Below are 18724 nucleotides of genomic sequence, written 5' to 3'. Positions count from 1 at the left end.
CCCCCCCCCCCCCCAAAAAAAAAAACTAATTTGATATTCATTCCCCACCTTGAATAGAATATTGTCCAATGGAATTGTATAGTATCCTTACTTTTTAGTGTAAACATTTGTGTATAGTAGACACAGACCAGATTTTAGATTTGATAGGAAGCTTGTAACTGATACTTTTTGGTGGTGACCAGCATGCCTTAATGCTGGAAATATTCTTACTTTTTTGGTGTAAACAGTTGTGTGTAGTAGACATAGACCAGATTTTAGATTTGATAGGAAGCTTGTAATTGGTGGTGACCAGCATGCCTTAATGCTGGACATATTCTTACTTTTTGGTGTAAACAGTTGTGTGTAGTAGACACAGACCAGATTTTAGATTTGATAGGAAGATTGTAACTGACACTTTTTGGTGGTGCCCAGCATGCCTTAATGCTGAAGAACACAATCTTACCAGTTTCAAAAAAAAAAAGAATATGTCCAATGAACTCCTCCAACCCCTTCATAATTCCCCTCCATGATCACATCCAGACAGAGTCGTAATGTCCTAGTCCTCCATACCACACACCCTCTCCTTGTATCCCATCACACCATATTTCTTTATTTCCACTTCCCTCCATACAACATTCTCCTCCACTCCACACCTCCAAATCCATTTTCTTAGTAGCACCTTTCTGAACACTTTAAGATCATTCATGCCAAGTTGTCCCCACTTTATCAGTGATGTGACAACTTTTCAACTCATTAAATGAAATTTGCTTGTACCATCCAGGGTATTTCATAAGAAATTCTGTTGAAGTCTTTCCAGCTTATCAGTCATGGTGGTTGGGGCCATCAATAATCACATCAACTATGTAGGAATACTAGAAAAATATTCTTTATCCCTTTCACGACTCTCGACAAAACCAGGTTGACTCAGTTGTGGATGAGATAAATTTTAGTTAATTTATAGTTGACTCAGTTTTACACAATCTGAGTTCACAAGTCTGGGACATTTCAGTGTTTGTTGGAAATTTTTCAAAGATGAAAGCTTGAGGTCCATCCTGAATCCAAACAGCTTACTCGAACAGAGAAGCGAATTGCAAAAAGTTTGTACATGTGCAAAAAGTTTGTGAAGGCTTGTAAGCATTTGTAGAGATGCAACCTTATCCCTTACTATCTAACCTGCATCTTCTTGATGCCATTTATACCATCTCTTTATCACCACCACCACCACCCCCTCCCCCCCAAAAAAAAAACTTCTGTTTAAAATTTTTATACTTCCCTAATCAACAATAAGAAAGTAGGAATGACACTGAAATATCACGGGCTAAGCTAAATGCAACATTAAGGTTTAAAACTGAAATGCATAACTGACCATGACAATATTTCCTTCAGCATACTAAGCCCAGAAGCAGAGAGTAGGGTGGGGGGTAAGGGGGTTCGGCTTGTTGGCATTGAAAACAAAAAATTTGTTTTGGATTTTGGTTTCTGGATGAAGAAATTACAATCAAATAAGCTCGGGTTGGCTTGGATTTTTTAAGTTTGGTTTTGGATTAATTGGTTCGGATATTTTGGATGTTTGTTTTTGACTTTTGGCATCGCCTCAATTCACTTAATAGTTTGCTTCTTATGATGTATAAATTTTTGCAGTTAACAAGTATTGAGGCCACCCGTGTCATGTAATTTCATAATGGACTTAATACTATAATGGGGCCATAGGGTATTAATCTATTGGACATTTGAGAATTGAACTTATGATCTAAGTTGCTTGGCTCCCAAAAAACGATGCCATACCCGTGTCAGGTCCTTCAAAAATACACAACACGCACCAGTTGACATTTTGAAAGAGTCCGAGCTTTATGATTATTGGGTAAATTTGATATGGGTAGAGCTGAATATCAGGTATAAAACATGTTTATCCGAAAATCTGTAATACTAAATCCGATATCCAATCCAAGATCTATACATTTAAAAAGTAAAATCTGAATTCTAATATATAATCCAAAAATCTAAACCAAATATCCAAAAAGTTTGGATGTCGGGTTGAGCCAAACTATCCCCTCCCCCGCCCCAGAGAGGTCAAGCACAAAAACTAATCGGAACACTCATCTGATTCAAAGATAATGTTAGTTTGCTTGACAAGAAAAATATAGATAACCAATTAATAACACAGATAATACAACATGTCTGGCTCATTTGCTACACATGCAAGGCTGCACCCATCTTCAGTTTGCATGGTAATAACCAGCATAATCTTTTCATTTACTTTAAAGGAATGAATTTAGTGTTGTCCAACAGATTTTGTTAGAGGGAACTATTTTTTACCAGCAGATTTATGCCCAGAGCACAACCAGACAGTGATTTGTCCTTTCAGCTGATAATACATTTCACCATTAACCCTGGGACACATGCAAAGTTAAGACCTCAAACTTTTAATATGGTACCACCAACAAAGACATCATTTATCAACTTGTCAAAAACTGACGGAAAATTATAGTGTCCAGTCTCTTCTCTTCATAATCGGAATCAATCTATATACCTTCCAAGGCAGGGGGGTAAGGTCTGTGTACAAACTAACCTCCTTAGACCCCACTTGTGGAACTACACTAAGTATATTGTTGTTGTCTCTTCTTAATATAAATAAACTCATAGTGCCTGATCTCAAAATGGTGTAAGAAATAGTTAAGTAAAAGGTTTCCAAAAAGAGAAGGGCGTTAAATCTACTTAATGCAAAAGTAAGAGATTTTACTTGAATATAAATATGATAAGCATAGTTCTACTCCAACTACTAAGCAAAAGATAAAGGACAAGTAAGATCCAAAAAAATGTTCAGCTTTTCTACTGTGTTTTCCTGATGTCAACGTAGTACATTTCCGTATGAAAAGATGTACTACAGCCCCCCCACCCCCCACCCCCAAAAAAAAAAAAAACCTTCACCAACATGTAGAAATAAATAAAGGGCAACCCGGAGAATAATGCACCCCACGTTCTCGCAAGGTACAGGGAAGAGCCACACCCCAAGGGGTGTGATATAGACTGTGTACCATAATGTTGCTTCCATGGCTTGACCCGTGACCTATAAGTCACACGGAGACAACTTTGTTGTTGCTCCAAGGCTCCCCTTCTAGATATAAATAGAGTAAATAGAACAAAACCCAAAGGAATCAACTATATCATGTGGTTGATTGAAACCTATACACACGTTCAACAATTAAGTAGGATTTGAAAAGAGATTGAATTTTTTTTTTATAAAGAAAAGAGATTGAATTTTTTATGACACCAACCTAAGAGGGAACGGACTTTCTCAAGAGCATCTTCTGATATGGGTCCATTAGTAGAAAGTGATGCTTTACAGGCGTTGTAAAGCTTTTGTACAGCTGGCATGTTTATCAAACCGACCACCTTTACCCTGACCGCCTATGCAAACAAACTTGTCTTGTAGTTTACAGCTCGAAGTTTAACCCAAGAAATCCTGTGCGAAGGGTCCTCTATTTCTCAGAAGACCCTTCAAGTACAAATCAGGCACAGGCTGGACTCTTAACACAAACAAAGGTGATGATCGTATATCACGTGGTGCTTAATGGATGCAGCTTTCTATTATCATTGCCACCTACTGAACAGACAAAAACCGACAGTTAAACTCCGCGTTGCAGAAAGCAACATAAATTTAGCATTTTAATCCAAATTCAACTATGAGTAGAAACTATTTAATACTAAACTAAATTCCTAAAATAGTGCTTGAAGCCCTACTAATAGCAAATACTTTTGACACCACCATTACCAAAAAAAGCTACAGTATCAATCTATACCCAATATTCCATTTCCAAGAAAAGCAAGTCCATGAAAAACTTTTTTTTTCTAACAATCCGTTTTTCACTAGTAATCAATATTTATAGATGGATTAAACTTATAAACACTACATTGTTAAAATTATTTTGTGTTGGTAAGAGGTAGCAAGTACACAAAGGAATAGTTGAGGTGGGGGTGGTAAAAAAAGTTAAAACTAGCTACACTATCAATATATGTTATCCTATAGCAGGTCACTTACCTTAATTTTCAACTTACTAATTACTATAGACACTTGACAATTACCAATAACTAGCTTTAAATAACCTATTCCTTTACACCGCCAGAATAAACCCTTAGCAAATCACCAAAACAACTGAAAACTCAAAAAAGGACAAAAAGAAACTCAAGGCTTGGAAATTAAGAAATATTAGGAGGAATATCCCAAGCTAATCAATGTCTCAATTGATGCAAAAAAACCCAATGGAAGAAAAACAATAGTGTCATTCAGTAACCAACGAAAATCGAAGAAAAACAAAAACAAAAAGAGCATAATTTTATTCAGTTTAAAGTTTCTAAAACTGCAAAAAGACACGAATTTAACCTTAAAATCAACTATGCCTCATTTCAGAAGATCGATTTTGGACTATAATTTAATATGGCCATTAACCTACCACAAAAACACATATATGTGTAGTTCATACGCACACAAAACTCATGAGATAACAGGAAAAGAACATGAATTCAACCTTCCACAAATCAACTACACCTCATTTCATAAGATTGATCCAAGATTATCATTAATATGGCTGTTAACCTACCACATAAACACATCTGCAGAGTCCATTCGCACACCAAATCATACATAATTATAGCATGAAAAAATCACCGATAAATAGGAAAAACACATGAAATTAACCTTTCACACAATCAACTACGCCTCATTTCGTAAGAGATTGATCTACCTCAAAAAACGCATATCTGCGGAGTTCATACGCACACAAAAAGCATACAAAATCATAGCATGGAAAGAAAAAAAAGCTCCGGCGAAGATTGCGAAGGGAACAAAAATGGAGAAATCATACCTTTGGCGATAAAACACAGAGAGATCGTCTGGAGGAAAGAGGAGAGAGAGAGAGACGAATTTTGTTTGAGTGCAGACTGTTTTGGGGGTTTTATATGGAGATTTTGGCTTTTTTTCGCTTGCCCACTTTGACCATTTGAGGCGTGGACAGTCGATACATGTATGTCATGTGTTTAAATTTATTATTCATTTCAATTCATTAAATCACATACTAATAAAAATTGCATTTGTTTAGTGTAAATACCTAGTACGGATAAAAAAAATTCCATCATTGTACAAAAAGAAACTAAAACTAGCTATACTATGAATATAGTTTGTCCTCTAGTAGGTCACTTATCTTATTTTTCAACTTACTAATTACTATGGACATTTACCACTAATTAGTTTTTAAGTAACCTATCCTTTTACACCAACATAAACAAACCCTTAGCAAATTACCAAAACAATCGAAAACTCAAAAAAGAACAAAAAGAAACTCAAGACACTTCGAGAATTAAGAAATATATGAGGAATATCTCAAGCAGATCTATGTCATAGAAGAAAATCAATACGGTCATTCAGTAATCAATTAATCGAAAAGTAAAGAAAAATAAAATGACATAATTTTTATTCAGTTTCAAGTTACTAAAAACTGCAAAAAGTCATGAATTCAACCTTACACGCAATCAACTATACCTCATTTCAGAAGATTGATCTTAGACTACAATAAACAAGTCCATTAACCTACCACAAAAAACACATATATACGGAGTTCATACGCACACATAAAACACAATATAACAGCAAAAACACATGAATTCAACCTTCCACACAATCAACTACACCTCATTTCAGAAGATTAAATCTAAGACTATAATTAATATGGCCGTTAACCTACCACAAAAACACATATCTGGAGAATTCATAAGCAAACAAACTCATACATAATTATAGCATGAAATAAACAGATAAAACACATGAATTTAACCTTCCACACAATCAAGTACGCCTCTAAATCATCTACTAACTAACTAGGGATTGAGGTTTAGTAATGACTACAGCTAAATTTGTGGCTTTAACTGAACTATAAATATAATATGTGGTATTGATGTTCCAAATTGTGAGGATTGAGGTTCTAATTTTACTTAAAAACACTCATTTACTTATACACCCTCAATCTTGCAACATGAGTGGAATACACTGCTATGTCATGTGGTAGATAAGAGGTATATTGAAGGTATATCTAAGATAGAGGAATGCCTTTAAGGCTGTCAATAGTTCGTGAATGAAATTAATAATTTGCGCAAGTTCAAAAATGCTTTCAATACTTCTCTCTTTAAAATATTAACTCCTCATTTCATAAGATTGATCTACCACCAAGTACATATATCTGCTGAGTTCACACACACACATACATACAAAATCATACATAATTATATCATTAAAACTTCACCGACGAACAAGAAAAAACATACAATCAACTGCACCTCATTTCATAAGATTGATCTACCACTAAGACACATATCTGCTGAGTTCATACGCACACAATATCATACATAATTATATGATTAAAACCTCACTAATAAACAGAAAAACACATGAATTTGACATTTCCACACAATCAACTACGCCTCATCTGCTGAGTTCATACGCACAACAAAATCATACTTAATTGTAGCATATAAAAACAAAAACGAAGTTCTGGCGATTGCGAAGTGAGTAAAAGCAGAGGAATTCATACCTTCGGCGATGAAATACAGAGAGATCGCCCGGACGAGAGAGGAGAGAGAGAGAGAACGATTTCGTTCGAGTGAATATTATTTTATCTGTCTTTTGGGGGTGTAATGTAATTTAGAAATTTGGCTTTTTTATGGAGAAAAAAGTTGTATATAATAGCAAACTAATAACCTAAAATAAATAAAGTATATAGCGTTTGATTCAATTGTACTTCATAGCAAACGTTTGCAAAAAATTGTCAGGCACCTCTCTCCCAAATATCTGGCTCGTCACTCTCCTCCAATCTCTCGCTCGCTTCCTCACTTTTTATACAAATACACGTGTATAAAAATTGTTTCTAATTATATAAAGCAGAGAACATTGTATAAATACATATATTTTTGTTCCCCTATCTCTCCTCTTCCAGATCTCGCTCGCCACCCTCGCCTTTCTCACTTATACAAACAGAAGCGAAATGTTAAATTGTATTTCTGTGTGTATAAAGCGTGAGAAAATTGTGTATACACATGCAAGTACATATATTTTCGTCCTATACACTTATAATTATACAATAAAAATACTCCCCTGTCCAATTTTTTTGCCTTTCTCTCTTTCTCGTTTTATACAATTTTCAAATTGTGTCTAATTTCTCTCTTTCTCGTTTTATACAATTCGATTCAATTGTATATTCCTTGTCAAGTCTCTTTTGTCTTTCTCTCTTTCTCATTTTATACAAATTCAAATTGTATATAATCGTTCTATACACTTATAATAATATAATTCGTTTTATACACTTCGTTTTTATACAGTTCTCTGCTCAAGTGTCTTTCTCTTTCTTGTTTTATACACTTCGTTTTATACAATTTGCTTCAACTGTATATGTATAGCGAATTATACATTTTTTATATTTGCTATGGAGCGCAATTATGCAAATATGAAAGTTGTCCTATTTTTTTTTAGCTTGCCCTATTTGACCACCTGGAAATTATTGTCCTAAGTTTCTACTCACAAGTCAAATGAAATACCAAATGGGAGAAAATGTGCAAATGATTTATTTCTGTTAATAGTTTGATTCAAGATTAAATGTATTATTTTAAATGAAATATATGTATTTGAAAATAATAGTATGTACACTTTAAAAATTTTACTCTTACTTGAGAATGTATAAATTTATTTTTGATGACTTTCAATTTAAATGAAGAAAAGAAGAATAATTTTTAGGATTAGATAGTTTTAAACGTAAAAACTACGCAAGTGAAAATGATGATAAATAATAAGAAAAGCACTACATAATATATTGAAAGAAAGAAACAATAATTGTAACTATCATAATTGTTTAGTTGGCTGATGAAAAATAATAAAAAGTTGATTGGCATAAAAAATTGTTATGAAATTAATGTGTTGTAGTTATAAAACGATAGATAAATAAAAAAAATGTTTTTTTCTCTTTTTTAATTACACTTTTTGTTGTTAAATCACCTCGATTATGAAAAAGGCGGTGGACAACCAACTTATACTTATCTGGCAAGTTTAAGCGGTTTTGAACATGATTAACCGATCGATAACCGACTCTTAATTTATAAGATGCTTTCAATGATGAGATAATATTTAGGTGTAAATCTATATTGTACGATTAGAAACAGTTCGCATTCCAAAAAAAGTCGACAGATTTCTAAAATTATAGTCAATCTATCTATATATTCAGTTATCACTCTTAATCGATCCAAATGTACCCTTAAACTTTGTGAAATGGTTCATTTGCATTCACTCATTTGCTTGAGCCTTAATAACTCCCTTTGATATTTTAAGTAACATTCATGTTGTTTGAGCTTTACGAGAAATAAATTTAGTGTTTTGAAAGAGTTTGAATAATAAGATTCTCTCATAAATCTGACCAAATTAGATACTTTTATATTCATTAAGAGTCGTTTTTTTTTTTTTAAAAAAAAAAAGAAGAACACACTTATGACATAATGCTTGGATATATCTATATCATGTTAACAATAACTTCATGTTTTTTTTGTGTTTTTTCACATCTGAAGTCTAAACCATTTAGATTCAGACCTTCATTAAATGCAAACAAATGAAGCTTAAACATAAAATAATAAATTTTAGGTTTAGCAAACATAAAAATCATATCAGCGCTCCATTGCTAATTTTGCTATTTACTCATAATAACAAAATATGTTTGCTATAGAGCATCAAGTTTGTATAAATCGCAGGTAGACATCTAATTTGTGTAAAAGCTCAATGATTGTATATGTATATATGTTATGTAATTGTATATATATAACTACTATGTATATGTATCAATGATTGTGTTTGTATATCTGCATAAAAATTGAATTTGTATACAATTGAATCGAAATAAGTGTTGAAAACACCCCTGAATTTGACAAGAATTTAAGGGTATATTTCATTCATGTTGCAAGATTGGGGTGTATTTAAGTTCAACTACTCAAGTGAAGAGGTGTTTTAATTTTAAGGTTTTCAATAGTTCAAGGATGAAACAAATAATTCACGTCAAGTTTAAGAATGTTTTCAATACTTCTATTTGTTTACAAGTTCTCCATATAGTTTGAAATAATTGCATATTGTCTACTAATTAATAATTTCATAGCAGATTTCAAGTTAGATACATGCATTGTAACAGTCGGATACACTCTAAAATACAAATACATAAGGAGAGAGGCGAGATAGAGAGTATCACATATACATGTGAATCACACTAGATACATTTCAAATACATTCTGAAATACAAATACATCGAGATAGAGTAGTGAGCAGGAGAGGGAGAGTGGCGAACAAAAAAAAGGAGAGATCTGAGCGATATACAAGAAATGCAAGCGAGACAGTCAGTGTATACCAGATACACGCAAATCAATCTGGATACAATGTATTTGAAACAAGTTACACCTAACGTTGACCTCATGCATTCCAAATGACCAAAATCTTCCACCAATAAAAATTTCGAATACTCACGAAAAGACACATAATTAGACCATATACTAGTGATATTATTTTGTTTGTTCTAAATTAAAGATCGTCGTAAAATAGGAACAAAAGTGCAAATGATCCCATAGCCCAATTAAAAAAGAAAAGATAAAAATACATTAGCCCAAGCCCAAAATAGAACGGGCTAAATCAAGTCCAAATTCTCTATCTGCTTTAAATCTTTGCCAAAAACCCTAATTCGCCGCTTCTTCATCTTCTTCTGCAGAAAAAAAAGCTCTTCAGAACAGAATCCAATGGTACGTTTTCATATTCATTTTTATTCAATACTCCAAAATGAATACCATGCGTTGTTATTTTTGGCTGTATAATTGCAAGCTGGATCTACTAATTTGTGTTTAGGAAGTAAATTATCATTTTTTGTGCTAATTAGATTACTAATTTGAACTTATTAACTTTTGTTTATGGTGTAAGAATCAATTTTTTCAAATCTGAGTGTTTATGATGTAAGAATCAGTTTATGCAAATCTAATTGATTAATGTGCACCAACTAATATGTGTTTAAGTAGAAGGGATCAATTATAGTTACCTAGTACATGTTGCTGGTGGAAGGTGACGGGTAGTTCGTGGAACTAGTCGAGTTGCGCGCAAGCTGGCCTTAGACACCACGGTTATGAAAAAAAAAGAGATTATAAGCAATCAATGTTATGCTAATTTACATGACTGATTCGAACCTAATAATTTGCATTTATGATTATCATTTTTTTTTGAAATTCTAAATGACTGATTTGAACCCTATTAAGTTGTAGTTATGATGTAAGAATCAGTTTCTGCAAAACTGTATGACTGATGTGCATCCACTAATTTGTTTTTGTGAAGTAAGAATCAAATTTTTGCAAATTTAATTGACTATATTGAACCCATTTAAGTGTGTTTATGACTTAAAATGAGTTTTCTTATATTCTGAAACCACGGATCTTCATACATTGAATGTCAACTGAATGAGCAGGCGTCAGAGAAGAAATTGAGCAACCCAATGAGGGATATCAAGGTTCAGAAGCTAGTCCTCAACATCTCCGTCGGTGAAAGCGGAGATAGACTTACCAGAGCGGCCAAGGTTATTTTCCTTCCCTAAAGTGCTTAATGCTGCTTTAGAAGTTGATTTTTTTTTTGTAGCTATAAAACTGAAATCAGCGATGCGTTTGTTTCATACTTGTAGGTTTTGGAGCAATTAAGCGGTCAATCCCCTGTTTTCTCCAAAGGTGAACTTTTTGAGCCTGCAATTTGTTCCTTTTTTTCTCATTTTGTGATATTTAGGCACCTTACTGTGAAATGCAATGTTAGTACTGGAGATGTGGTCTAATTTCCAGCAAGTTGTTTAGTGTTGAATAAATAGGATTCATATAGTGGAATAATATTAGATTGAAGTGGAAATGTCAGGTTGTGGGGAGTAACCAGTTGTTTATCCTATATGAATAATGAAAACTGGCTCATATGTGGTGGAACAGATATTGTGGATTCAATCATTCATGTAACACACCTCAACTAGTTTGGGTTTGAGGCATAGTTAATTTTGGCATTATGAAGATGAATCTTATCCACACACTTTAGCATGAAAGAAACTAATTCCATGGCATACCTGCCACCTCTCACCAATAAGAAGTAACAGCTAACTATGTCCACCAAGACTAGGATAGATGGGAAGAATCCCCTAGTTATTTGTGGTTTTCTTGGCCTATATGTGCATGAATTAAGGAACTCCGAGTTATGGAATTGTTAAATAATATCTGGACTTTCATTATATACTAATAAACAGGTGTTTATATATTGATTGATACATTTATGCTGAGGCAAATAAATAAATCACATGATTTGTTTTGTTCCATTGCTTGTTGAATAAAACTGATGAAGTGCTTATGCCTCGTTTCTTTATTAATGATGTTTTGTCTCCTCTGTTGCCTGTATTTCTCTCTTTGACAGCTAGGTATACTGTGCGATCCTTTGGAATCAGGCGTAATGAGAAGATAGCTTGCTATGTCACCGTGAGAGGAGAGAAGGCTATGCAGCTCCTTGAGAGTGGATTGAAAGTCAAGGAATACGAGTTGTTGAGAAGAAACTTCAGTGAGACTGGCTGCTTTGGTTTTGGTATCCAGGAGCACATCGATCTTGGAATTAAGTAAGCAGATTTGTATCTTCCTTATATAATTAATAATAATTTTATTTGGAGTACTTTCACCCTATTTTATGACATTCCATCTAATCAGTTAAAAAAGCTGCTAATTTTATAATGTGGAGGTGGCTGTCTGCATGGGTTGTGTTCTTTGCATACGGATCATTAAGCTTTAAATTCTCATTTTAAGCATATAGTTTAAAGCAAATTTCATCTTGGGTTGCGTCTTCCTCAAGTTTTATATGAGTGTGGGCAATGATTGAGTTGGGATTTTTACTCAGAGGAGTCGAAATATAGAGAAGTAAACACTCAAAGGGGGTGTCGACAAGCGTGGCTCAGTCACTGAGCATAGGATGTTACATGTCATGCTCTATTTATATGGCCGTACATTGATTGTGCTGTTACTATTTTGTTTGACATATCTGTTCTTTAATCTGTGTTACAGGTATGATCCTTCAACCGGTATCTACGGTATGGATTTCTATGTTGTGCTAGAGCGTCCAGGATACCGTGTTGCTCGTCGTCGTAGGTGCAAGTCTCGAGTTGGAATTCAACACAGGGTCACAAAAGAGGACTCAATGAAGTGGTTCCAGGTCAAATATGAAGGTGTTATCCTTAACAAATCTTCAAACATTCAGTAAGTTGGATCAGTTTGTTTCCCCAGCAAGTGTTATGTTTTTTACCCATTTTGTAGACCAACAATTACTATTACTCTTTGAGGAGTTGAAAAGTTTTGGTGAATTAATGTTATTTGGCATATCCGGATATGTTAGTTTGTTTTCATTTTTGGCTATGTTTTCAAAATGTTTTGTCATGCTTTCTATAATATTTTGTTACGACTTCTTTACTTGTGCTAATTTTTTTTACTTGTCTTAGAGAGTATCCGATACAACCTCTCTACCTCTATGTATTTTGTGTTGAGATTATACAAAGTTAACTTTTAGAATTCTTTCTTTTATTGGTTTAATCGATTATCACATCATTAAGGATCACTATTAGTCGATTCAATTATCGATTTAGTATATTTACGATAAATCGAATTAACTACGAAAAATAAATTAAAGGGAAGAAAGAAAAAGTACATGCTTTCAAGCATGATATTCCACCTTTGATCTTTTATACTAATAGTATATAAAAGAATATTATTATACAGCTTATCAAGTTATCGTAAGAAGCTTGAATCGTTCATTTACTCGATACTTTTAAGTCACTTGAACAATAATTATAAATGTTGATACATAAGAAGCTTGAATCCGTTCATTTATTCGATACTTTAAGTCACTTTGAACAATAACTATAAATGTTGATACAAAGTGGATTAGTAACTTGAAAAATAAGATATATTGTTAGCTATAACAAATTAAATCATAAGATATATTTGCTATAACAAATTAAATTTTAGTAATAGTGTAAAAGGTTGTCTACAATATAGGAATTAAAACACAAAAAGTTCATTTAAATCTTTATCATCTTGGTCATTATTTGTGCTTTAACTCTGATTTAGTTCATTTTAACTCAAAGTAATTGAGTTAATTCGATTTTAGTGCATTTTAACTCAAAGTAAATTAATCATGACTCAAATAAATTTTTATAATTCAGTCCATTTTAATCAAATATCCAATAGAAAAAATTCTTTTGGCCAATAATAGTAGAGTACGGAGTTAAAAGGGTAAAAAAAATTGTCAAAAATTTTAAAAGGGCATATCATTTTTTTTAAAAAACCAAAACGATAAAATCGCTCACGATGTAGCGACTTTTGCCGTCTGAAAAAGCGAAATCGCATTCAATAATAGTATCAAGATGCCATTCTCAATATAATCCATCTTTTAATCAAATTTTTATCTTTTTTTTTTGGATATAATAAATTGTCCAACTTGTATAAATAATGTGACAGAAATTTTTTTCATATCTTATCAATATTTAATTATAAGCACAGGGGCAAAAATGAAAAGAAAAGAAAAAAATAATTAAATTTAGGGGCCCTTTTAAAAAAAAATATTTTTTCTTACATGAACACAGCACCCCTTTGTCACAATTATTATTCTTATGTCTTAATTGCTCCCACGTCCTTAATAAACTATATTATTACCGATCTGTCAAACATTTAACTATCGTATCGATTTATATGATATAGTTCGACTGAATACGAAATTTAAAAAAATAAAGTTTTTGATTTAAAATAAGTTATTAATATTTGTATCGATCGTTATTAAATCATATCATTAAGGATAAAATGACTATTGTAAAATTAAATTGTTATTAAATATAAAAATTTATAATTTTTTTCTATAATTGATTAAAAAAAAGTGTGTCATATAAACTAGGACGCGAGGAATATATTTTTTCCTTCACCATATATTATTTTATAAGCCAAATTTCATCACTTCCCTTCTTTATTGAATACCACCTCATATTTAAAGCCTTCAAAGTTCTTAAAATTGAAGAATATAGATACCAAAAAAAGTTATAACAAAGAAGATTTAATTTCAACATAACCTAGCTTTAGCTTATTATTTTTTGGTCATGGAAGGTGTGCTACAAAAAGATCCATACTTACATAAGCAAGAAGAGTCATTTCAAAGGCATTCGATAAAATTGAAACGATACAAAAAAGATCCTATAGCAGAAAACTCAGGTGAGGGCTCTGTATCTGACGATGATGAAACAACTGAAGTTAACATGCCATTACCTAGAAAATTAAGGTAATTTGTATATAAATTCTTGATTTTTTTCTCCTCCTTCTTTTACAGGAGGGTCAATCAACACCAGAAAATCGCTAATTTCTAATGAAATTTATCTCATTGATATCACGAGCTATATTTAAATAAAACGTCCATAAAAAATTAAATATTGGTGAGTGGTGATATATTGAGGGAATAATATGTTATAGTTTTTGAATTATTGTAGTAAAAAAGGAGCAAAGAAGAGAGTTATTTCAGTGCCAATTAAAGATTGTGATATATCAAGAAGTAATTATAAAGGGGAAATTTATCCTCCATTTGATTCATCTACATGGAGGAAGTATGGCCAAAAACCAATTAAAGGATCACCTTATCCCAGGTATATTATTAATTAAAATTATTTTTTCCAATTTAAAAATTTGAATTCGAAATTATTAAATTTTTCATATAAACTATACTTTTATTTATGATTATTTTAAAACAACTTAACTAACTTACAGAATATATTTGATTTTCTATTCGATAATTATAGCTTGATAAAATTTAAATCTATGCATTACACGATAATACTTTTAACAAGATTTTTTTTTTTTAAAAAAAAAATTAAATTCGAGATCTCTTATTATTAACAATAAATGGATCATAGCTATTTCACTATGGCCTAATAAATTCTTTGAACTTGCTTTTGTAAGCAAGAATATTATATTATCAAAGAATTAATGTTTTGTCTCTTTGAAGTAATGGTTCTAGCTTATTATTAAGTGGGGGCTCATGATTAATAATAATAAAATTGATATTTAGATTAATTCTACAACATTAATGTGGATGTCCACAAAAAATAGATCCATTAGTGACATATATAATTCTATTATTAACCATTATTATTAAACTATTATTGCAAATAGCTAGTATGCCCACTTGTTACATTATGACACCAACCCCACATGTGACCTAGGTAAGTGTCATGAACGTAATCCTCATCGTTAAAAAATTATATTGTATAAATTAAAAATAAATAAAAAATTTATCTTACTTTCTTATCAAAGTTGAGAATGATTGGCGTACTATAGGGCAATACCAACGATACTTCTTTCAAATTATTTTTTCTTTAATGATCTTATCTAGAAAAAATGTATATATGTAAATGCAAAGAAGGTACTCTAGCTAGGGCACCAAACGAAAGGGCCTCGATGAAAAAAAAGAAGGAAAATTAANAAATTTTTAAACTCTTTCATATGTTTATTTGTTGTATTTGATTTTTTTAAAATGAAAATTCTGACTCGTACTCGAATAAAAAAACAGCTTTCTAGTCCACTCTTTCACATGTGTTTATATGTTTATATGTGATCAAGTTCCACTAATATTTGGTTTATTGACTAATTTGTGAAAAAAACCAAATCATAGTGCTTTCTTATTATTTGAACATCTTGCAATTGTGTTTTTATTAAGATTTTACTAATAATAGTGATGTTTTTGATTAATTTGTACATACTTAGGGCCCGTTTGGATGGGCTTAATAAAAGCAGCTTTAAAAAAGTACTTTTGAAAGTGCTGAAACTTATTTTTAAAATAAGCAGTTATGCGTTTGGATAAAAGTGCTGAAGTTAAAAAAAAAGTTGTTGATGTGTTTGGCAAATAAGTGCTGATAAACAGCTTTTTAAATCAAAATGTCTGAAATACCCTTAAAAGCTGTTAACATAATAAAAGTTAATTAATTTATATTTTACAGCCATAAATAATTATATTTTGCTATCATTCACATATTTCTTTATTATCACAAATTATTTATAAGAGGAATATAAATTTTTTATTTTTCAACGTATTATCGGCATCAATCGAGAAAAAAGGAAGAAAGCTAATAAAAAAATAATCGAAAAAATTTATTTCAAGGTTTATCTTCACTTCAAGTTGGAAGAACAAGAAGAAGTTTAGCAGCTATGCCAAACATGAAAAGGAAAAAATGGAAGAAAGAAATGTTAGGGTTATGTGGGTAATTTGGAGATTGTATAAAAATATTAAGGGCAAAAAGGTAAAAATGTGGTCAACTTAACCCAGCTTTTAACTTTTGGCTTAAAATAAGTTTTTTTTAACTTAAAATAAGTTATTTTGAGTATTGCCAAACAGCTAAATAAGTCAAAAATCAGTTTTTAAGTCAGTTTGACCAGCTTTTAAGTCAAAAATCATTTCACTAGCATAAGTATTAGATAATTCAGATCATCAATATAATATGAATATATGAGAAAACTTATCTAAATATTTTTTATACGGATAAAGATTTAAATTTTGGCCTCTTGTGATAGATATATATTATTTCGGATTCATTATGAATTTATATACATAGATTATAGAAAAAACAAATTCACCATTGATGAAATTTAACTTAGTTGTTATAATATGTCAATTATTCAATTTTTTTAAAAATTAATCCTAAAGAGTTACAAAATTACTAGAATAAAGGTTTTATTTGTCGCATTTGAATAATTTATGTTATAAAATATGATCTTTTGCTATTTTATTTGCAAGTCAATTCACTAGAAAAATACATGATAGTAAACAAATTCTCATTGAAATAGTGAAAACTTTTTAATTTTTTCATAATGAAAAGTTTTTTAATTTTTCTTTTCTCACTGATTCAATTAAAATATCAGCAAAAATAATCACGATACATTTTCTTAGTGAAAAAATGGTGATTCTTTTAGTAACATCAATTATAGTTTTTGTTTGCAACTTTAGTTCATAAGAAATATAAATTCATATACAACATTTATGAATATAATTTTTATACCCATTTGTGTAAAAATAAAATAAAATAACTTTTTTTTTTTTTAACATTATTGCATGTAATCACATGTAGGGGTTATTATCGATGTAGTAGTTCGAAAGGTTGTCCAGCAAAAAAACAAGTAGAGCGTTGCCACCATGACCCCAATGTACTCATTATCACCTACTCCTCCGACCACAACCACCCTCTTCCGGCGGCCGCCACCAAACACCGCCACCCGACCACCACTTTTGCTGCCACAAACACCGAACAATCGACCATCTTCACTGACCAACCGGAAAACGACTTCATCATGGCCGAGGTCGGTGCCGGAGAGTTATTAGGTTGTTTTTCTTATGTGGGGCCCACATTGTTGGAATGTACTTCGCCGACGATGGTGGGGTCCACTTGGGTCGATGATGACGTGGCTTTCATGTTGCCGATCGGCGAGGAGGACCAATCATTGTTCGGTGATCTTGGAGAGTTACCAGAATGTTCGATGGTTTTTCGACGATATAATCGTATCGTTGATGGTATATGAGAATTGGATTCGATCTATAATAAAATATAAATCTATTATGGATATTATTTGAAGGGCCAGTCTAGTCTACATTTCGATCCACAGGGATCAACTACAACTCTTTTTTTCTTTTTTTTTTCTTCTATGACAATTTTTTAAATCTATTATGTAAAGATAACTGTAAATTAGAAAATACAAGAAGAAGAATTTTTATTCTTTTTTTTATATTAACTGTATTTGTGAATCGAATTCATTTAGGTAAAGTTTTCACCTCTTAATTAAATCAACAAATTAATCTTTATCACAACTATATATGATTTACATAGTGGAGAGAAATTTACTTTTTTTTAAAAAAAAAAAAACTAATATTAGTATAAATTAGTGCTAATACGTCTTACTAAAAAAATATCTTTCATTTTAAAGTCCATCGTGTTATACTATTAATAATTATAAAACGACCTACTCAATCTAAATTTACTCCGGAAAATTCATATTTGAGGTAAGAAACTTTTTAACAGAGACGATTCTATATTTTTAAAGATTCAACCCGAAATCTATGACTAAGAATTAAGAAATACTTTCTCTGTCCCTATTTACTTGTCCATATTTCTTTTTATATCTGTCCCTATTTACTTGTACATTTTAACAAATCAAGAAAGGATAATAATTTTTTTTCTAATATGCCCTTATTTAATTCTAGAAAATTTCTAGTACTACTAAGTTGTAATGCATGCTTTTTGGAACTAGAAGATACATTTATTATACTTAAGGAGTTATGGTAATCATTAGTGCCTTAATATGTGTGTCACTTCTAAAGTGAACAACTAAATAGGGACAGAAGGAGTACTTACTACTCGTTTCACACTTTGTTAATGACCTCATAATATTATGTCACGACCCAAAACCGAGCCGCGACTGGCACCCACACTTACCCTCCTATGTGAGCGAACCAACCAATCTAAACCTTAACATTTTAACCATAATGAACAAAATACGATGCGGAAGACTTAAACTCATTAATAAAAAGACAATTCAATAACTTCTAAAAATTCAACATCTATTATTCCCCAAAATCTGGAAGTCATCACCACAAGAACATCTATGA

General features: G+C 31.6%; 3 protein-coding genes across 5 annotated transcripts in view; 2 read left to right on the top strand and 1 right to left on the bottom strand.

The window, feature by feature from the left end:
- The window catches only part of LOC107032004 (plant cysteine oxidase 4-like), a 12759-nt gene extending 6094 nt beyond the window's left edge, over positions 1–6665 (bottom strand). The window contains exons 1-3 of one of the 3 annotated variants that reach the window (XM_027912556.1): positions 6561–6665; positions 3255–3583; positions 2296–2369 (exon numbers count right to left, since the gene is read on the bottom strand). In XM_027912556.1, coding sequence (XP_027768357.1) covers positions 2296–2356 — 61 coding nt within the window. In that variant the 5' untranslated portion in view covers positions 2357–2369; positions 3255–3583; positions 6561–6665. The remainder of the gene's footprint in view (positions 1–2295; positions 2370–3254; positions 3584–6560) is intronic. The other 2 variants (XM_015233550.2, XM_015233551.2) reach the window with 2 other exon arrangements.
- A 2990-nt stretch (positions 6666–9655) lies between these two features.
- LOC107002727 (60S ribosomal protein L11-1) lies at positions 9656–12499 on the top strand. The gene is made up of 5 exons (XM_015200880.2): positions 9656–9786; positions 10497–10604; positions 10707–10749; positions 11468–11663; positions 12103–12499. The coding sequence occupies exons 1-5, from the start codon at positions 9784–9786 to the stop codon at positions 12296–12298; spliced, it is 546 nt and encodes a 181-aa protein (XP_015056366.1). The 5' UTR covers positions 9656–9783; the 3' UTR covers positions 12299–12499.
- A 1577-nt stretch (positions 12500–14076) lies between these two features.
- Positions 14077–17757, top strand: LOC107001872 (probable WRKY transcription factor 65). The gene is made up of 3 exons (XM_015199829.2): positions 14077–14359; positions 14565–14717; positions 17193–17757. The coding sequence occupies exons 1-3, from the start codon at positions 14181–14183 to the stop codon at positions 17638–17640; spliced, it is 780 nt and encodes a 259-aa protein (XP_015055315.1). The 5' UTR covers positions 14077–14180; the 3' UTR covers positions 17641–17757.
- Positions 17758–18724: the final 967 nt, after the last annotated feature.

The sequence above is a fragment of the Solanum pennellii genome, chromosome 10, assembly GCF_001406875.1.
Source record: "Solanum pennellii chromosome 10, SPENNV200".
Classification (NCBI taxonomy): Eukaryota; Viridiplantae; Streptophyta; class Magnoliopsida; order Solanales; family Solanaceae; genus Solanum; species Solanum pennellii.
Note: the sequence above shows the minus strand (reverse complement) of the source record. Positions and strands in the feature narration are given on the sequence as shown.